Source organism: Eimeria acervulina, genomic scaffold (assembly GCF_000499425.1).
Source record: "Eimeria acervulina Houghton genomic scaffold, Eah_scaff1327, whole genome shotgun sequence".
NCBI lineage: Eukaryota > Apicomplexa > Conoidasida > Eucoccidiorida > Eimeriidae > Eimeria > Eimeria acervulina.
In genome coordinates this window covers 1-6,176 of record NW_013549277.1, presented here as the reverse complement: position 1 = coordinate 6,176, position 6,176 = coordinate 1, and the positions used below count along the sequence as shown (strand labels likewise).

Here is a 6,176-nt window from a genome sequence, read left to right as displayed (position 1 = left end):
TACTCCTAGACAAAGCTTGTTTTATTTTTTAAATACTACGCTTTCTTCCCTAAAGAGAGCAGTACAGCTGCTGCATCAGACGGTTGGCGGCTGGACTGGTTCTGCTTGTTGTTGCTGCGAGCGGAAGGAAGCAGAGGCCTGCTGCTGCAGCTTGTTTGCAGCATTTCTTCTTTAATTCTTCTTCTTCTGCTTCTGTCTCATCTCTGAAAACCCCTACCCATGCAGAAACGCTGTCAGCATGAACTGCAGCAGCAGCCTTTGCACAGGGGCCCCCTTCTGCTGCGGAGAGGCTGAGGACCCTTCGCTTACGGGGGCCCCCTATTGCTGCACCGCTTCTCCTTCTCCCCCTGATCAGCAGATAAAGGAAGCACCAGTCTCTCCCTTAGTTGTCCCAAAACCGAGTAAGGAAGCCCTTCCTGTTCCTTTGGCGCTGTCTTGCCTGACTGCTGCTGTTCGAAGCATGCATTTGCTGCTGCATATTGCACTCTTCTCTTCTTCTTGCATGCGTCTGTGTGCTTACATCTTTGCGTTGTGCTGCTGCAGCTTCCCTAGAGGCAGCAGCAGAAGAAGAGGGCCTCTTCCTCTCAGACGGATCCCCAGCAGCATCATTGGGCGCCTCTTGGAGCAGCAGCAGCAGCAGTGAGGGGCCCCCAGAGGGGCCCCTTGAGAAGCCTGAAGAGGCCTTTGGCGTTAAGTTTGAACAGCTGCTGGGGCCCCCCCCGTTGCTGCTGCACTCAGTTGTGCCCAGCACCTCTGCAAGCAGCGGGGCCTCTCTTGCAAGCGAGAGTGATGATAGCTTCTCTCAGGCTGCTGCAGCATCTGCATCTGCTTCTGCTGCAGTTTCTGCTTCTTCTTCTTCTGCTGCTTCGGTTTTATCTCCCCCCAGGGGCCCCCAACAACAGCCACAAGCCCCCAGTAATGCATGCACTGCTGCTCCTCCAGGCGAAACACTGTATGCTGAACTGAAAACCTTTGAGCTGCTAACACACTTGAGGGCTGTTGCAAGACGCTGGGCACTTCATCATGACAATTTCTTCTTTCATTGGGACAGGCTCTGCGCAGAGTGGAAGCTTAAACGAACAACAGGCGTTCAGGGGGGCCCCCAGGGGGCCCCCCTGGGGGGCCCCTCACAGGGGCCCCCTACGCACCCGCAGCAGAGTGCTCTCTATGACCAAGGGATTGATGATGTAGCGAGCGACGCACAGCAGCAGCAGCAGCAACAGCAACAGCAGTTTGTGGGGCCTCAGACAGACGAGGCTTATAGAGACACCGTAGATATACTCTGGTAAGAAACTCTGTTGCTACATATAACACGAAAAACCCTAAACCCTAAACCCTAAACCCTAGGAGTGTTGTTTGTCAAGCATCATCATAGGGCTGAGGCAGCAGCACGGGGCGTAGCAGCAGAAGATGCAGCAGCAAGTGCAGCAGCAAGCGCAGCAACAAGTGCAGCAGCAGCAGCAGCAGCTGCTGCTGCTGCTGCTGCGGGTTGATAGACCTTGCAGTGTAGAAACCCTCGGGGCATATGGGGGCCCCCAGGGGCCCCTGAGTGATCTAAGCACATGTAGGGGGAGGGCTGCCGTTTGCTTTTGTATACTTTTGCTGTTGTTGCTGGTGCTGCTGAATTTGCTGCTGCTGCTGCTTCTGCTGTTGCTGTTGCTTTTGCTATGGCTGCTGTTTGTCTTGCTGCTGCTGCTTTGTCTATTCTTCTGTTTGTACGATTACTGCTTTATTTGACCTGCATTTATTTAATAATAATAAAACACATTACTTATTATTATTTTGCTTATATTTTTTTTTAGTATTAATGTAGTACGGTGTATACATTGTAAAAATATTATTTCTAATTATTATTTGCATACTTTTTTAATAATGATTGCGTTTTATAATAATAAAACAATAGGAATAATAATAATATAAATGTTTTAAATCATAATATTATGTTTTTTTTGTTTTTGTTTGTGTGTACGTACGCAGCTCGTCTCTGCCGCAGATTGCAAATACTTCTTCTCACGGATTTGTAGGGCTGCACGGGCCCCTCTTGTTTGTATTGCTGCAGCAATTAGATACACGTCGCAGCTGTATAGACAGCAGTTACTCCCCACTGCTTCACTTTCTAGAGGCCCCTTTTGCTGCTTCTGCTGCTGCTGCTGCATCGAGCGGTGCATGCAGCAGCTCAAGAACGCTCTCCCTTGAAGACAATATGCCAGATGATGGGGGCCTCAGGGGGCCCCCTACGCTTTCAGGATTAGGGGGCCCCCATCAGGGGCCCCCCAATGCCTTGCATGCGTTCCAGGGGCCCCTCAACTCTTTTGAATGTGGGGGCCCCCTGGATACTGCAGCAGGGGCCCCCACATATCAGGCTGCTGCGAGTTCGCCAGCTTTTCCTGCTGCTGCTGCTGCTGCTGCTGATGAAACAAAGGCCTTTAATGATTCGGGGTGCAGCAGCAGCATATGCTGCTGCAGGCGCCCAACCAGGCCGCTCAATAGCTGCAGCTGCTGCAGCAGCAGTAGCAGCAGCTGCTGCTGCAGCTGCTGCTGCTGCTCGGAAGGTCAAGAGGCCTTTCATAGAGACTTCAGACCTTCCTTTCAGGGGCCCCCTGCGCATTACAGCGGGGAAGAGGGGCCCCTGTGCAGCAAACCCCCGGGGGCCCCCGCAGCAAGCCCTGTCGTTTGTCGTTGCTGGATTACCATCAACAGCAGCAGCAGCAGCAGCAGCAGCAGCAACAGCAACAATGTATTCTCAGTGAAGGGGACAATAACTGGGGCTTGTGCATGCGCAGCTTTTCAGCAGCAGCAGGAAATCTCCTCTGCTGCTGCATTCGGGTTGGGGGCCCTTGCAGCTGGCTGTGCACATGCAGTAAGGAGACAGTTCAGCTCCTGCAGCAGCTCCTGCAGCAGCAACGGCTTGAATGTTTCTCCTGCTGCTGCTGCTGCACAGCAGCAGCAGCAGCAGCAGCAGCAATACCCCCTTCTTCCGGCCTTAGGGTCAGCCACTGGGGCCCCTGGAGCAGCTTCTCCGGGTGAGAAGGGGGCCCCCTTCTTTTTGAGGGGCCCCCAGATGACTTCAGGGGCCCCGCGTTTTATTCACAGAGATAGCAGCAGCAGCAGCAGCTGCAGCAGCAGCGAAGCGCTCCTGCGGGAGCAGCAAATGAGCTGTGATCGGCTGCTGCCCACAATGGGCGCTACACATACACTGCAGGGGGAGCCCTGCCTCAGCAGCAGCAGCAGCTGCAGCAGCAGCAGCAATGAGGCGGGGGCCCTATCTACTCAATGTGAAGGGGGCGTCTGGACCCTCTGCCACCCCCCAGCGACCCCTTGGCTGCAGACCTGGCATTCGAATACGCATGCAGCAGCAGCAGCAGCAGCAGCAGCAGCAAAGCTGCAGCCTCCTAACGGATTGCAGCAGCAGCAGCAACAGCAGCAGCAGCAGCAACAGCAACTGGAAGAATGTGAAGATTCCTGCTTCAAGGCTCGACAGAGAGCGCTGCATCCTAGGCAGTTCCAAGAGCAGCAGCATCAGCAGCCGCAGCAGCAGGACCAGCAGCAGCAGCAGCAGCAGCATTTGGTGCAGCAGCAGCTGCATCAGCAACACCATTTGCAGCATTTGCCTCTTCACCACAAGCAGCAACACGCAATGGAGCCACAGGAGCACCCGCAGCCGCAGCAGCTGCTGCTGCAGCAGCCGCACCAGCAGCAGCAGCAGCAGCAGCAGCTGTCCGCTGCTGCTCCTGGGTCAGAGGGCCCCCTCTTCTGCGGGGTTGCTGCTGCAGTTGTAGAGCCTGTCTCCTTTGACACGCACTCAGGAGGAGACCGCAGCTTTCCTTTGCTTGAGGGTATGGAGACGCAGGCTTACGGGGCTGCAGCAGCGCAGCAGCAGCAGCAGCAGCAGCAACAGCAGCAGCAGCAGCAGCAGGAACAGCAGCAGTTTTCTGCAGTTGCTGCTGCAGCATCCACCTGGCAGGAAGGTGTACATCCTATGACGCAGGAAGAGCAGCAGGGGGCCCCCGGCTGGTGGGGGGCCCCCAGCAGCAGCAGCTGCATAGAGGTAGCAGCAGAGACAAAAGAAGAAGAAGAAGAACAGATAGAAAGGAGGTGCTCAGCAGATGCTGCTGCGGCAAAAGGGCCCCTAGAACAAATGCAAGGAGTAAGCAACATATAAACCACAATACTGAAAGCCCAGTGTGCTGCTGCTGCTGCTGCTGCTGCTGCTGCTGCCGGTGCTGCTGGTGGTGCCGCTGCTGTTGCTGCCGTTGCTGCTGCTGCTGCTGCTGCTGCTGCCGGGAGGAACCCAGAGACAGAGAGACAAATAGATAGATAGATAGCAGATAGAAATATATATATATATATATAATATAGACAAAGAGATGCAGCAAGAAAGGAGAAGAGACACCGCAAGAGAGCGGAGACAGCGAGACAAATGATGATAGTTTTTTTGCTGTTTATTTGTGCGGCATATTCAGGACCTGCTGGATGCAGCAGCAGCAGAAGCAGCAGGAGGAGCAGCAGCAGGAGGAGGAGCAGCAGGAGGAGGAGCAGCAGCAAGCGCTGGGGGAGTGTCTGTACACCGGGGTAGTAGTTCAAGGCTGCATATAGGGGCTTCGTCTGTTGTAGGGGCCGCCCCTGGTGGAGGGTGTGTGGGGCCCTCTGGTGCTGCTGCTGCTGGGAAGCTGCTGCAGCGAGCAGCAAGAAAAACAACACATATAGTTGTAGACGACGGAGGCTTGCGTCTGTCTTTCATCGCTCGTAAAGGAGTATACTACGACAAACGCAGAAAACTTTGGCGGGCGAATTGGAAGGAGAACGGACGCATACACACCAAGGGATTCTCTGTCAACGGTCTGCTGCTGCTGCTGCTGCTGCTGCTGCTGCTGCTGCTGTCTTGCTGCTGCTGCTGATGTCTTGCTGCTGCTGCTGATGTCTTGCTGCTGCTGCTGCGGTGTTGATGCTGATGCTGCGGTGTTGATGCTGATGCTGTCTTGCTGCTGCTGCGGTGTTGATGCTGCTGTCTTGCTGCTACTGCGGTGTTGATGCTGCTGTCTTGCTGCTGCTGTCTTGCTGCTGCTGCTGTTGCTGGTGCGGTGTTGATGCTGCTGATGTGTTGATGCTGTCGTGCTGCTGCTGCTGTATCGATGCTGTAAACTGTGGTGCTGCTGCTAGTGTACTGCTGCTGCTGCTTTTTTCTGCTGCTTTAGCAGCTTTAGCTGCAGCTGATAGTAGATGGATATTGTTTTGTTTGTTTTTTTTTGTTTTTGCGCAGACTTTGGTAGCCACCATGCAGCACGGGGTAAAGCAATTGAGTTTAGGATTAAGAAAGAGCAAGAGATTGATGCATACTCTCACAACAGAAGCCCACGACCTTCATTTTGTAACTCAAGAATCTTCTTATCAAACAATTGGGGGCCCCCTGTGGGGAAACAGCAGCAAAAGGGGGGGCCCCGCTGCTGCAGCAGGCTGCAGCAGAAACCCTAACGCAAGATAACTCTCAAGTTTAGTTGCATGCAGTAGCAGCAGCTGCTGCAGCTGCTGATGCTGATGCTGCTGCTGGTGTTGCTGTTGTTGTTGTTGCTGTTGTTGTTGCGGCTGCTGTATGCTGCTGCTGTGGCTGATGCTGCTGCAGCTGCTGGTGATGCAGCTGCTGCTGCAGAGGCTGCTGCTGCTGCTGCACAGTCTTTGTATCGGAGTTTTTGTCTTGGGATATTTTCTGCGTTTTATTGTTTATACAGCAAACAAATAATAAAAAAGACAAAGAGAGACAGAGAGACAGGCATAGAGATATAGAAACGTAAAAAGGTGAAGATATAGAAAGAAAGATAATTAGAGACAGAGACAGATAATTAGAGACAGAGACAGAGACAGAGACAGAGACAGATATAAATAGACACAGATATGGAGACAGGGGTACAGATATGTAGAGGTAGAGACAGAGGGCATGCATATATATATATATATATATATATTTATTTATTTATTTATTTATTTTATACAAACATAAATATATTTACATGTGTATGTAAAGGAAGAAATATGCCTACATGAAAACGCGAGACTAAATATAATCTGAACCTGCATATATATATATATATATATATATATTACATCTATATATATGTATATATATATATATATATATTACATCTATATATATATATATGTATATATATATTACATCTATA

At 52.0% G+C, this 6,176-nt stretch overlaps 1 protein-coding gene across 1 annotated transcript; it reads left to right on the top strand.

The window, feature by feature from the left end:
• Window positions 1-238: 238 nt before the first annotated feature.
• EAH_00058530 (hypothetical protein, conserved) lies at window positions 239-5,472 on the top strand (the record flags this gene model as incomplete). Its single annotated transcript, XM_013393652.1, has 5 exons — window positions 239-401; window positions 544-1,285; window positions 1,978-4,147; window positions 4,464-4,839; window positions 5,261-5,472. 5 exons carry the CDS (start codon window positions 239-241, stop codon window positions 5,470-5,472), a joined length of 3,663 nt encoding a protein of 1,220 aa, XP_013249106.1.
• Between the last annotated feature and the right edge of the window lie 704 nt (window positions 5,473-6,176).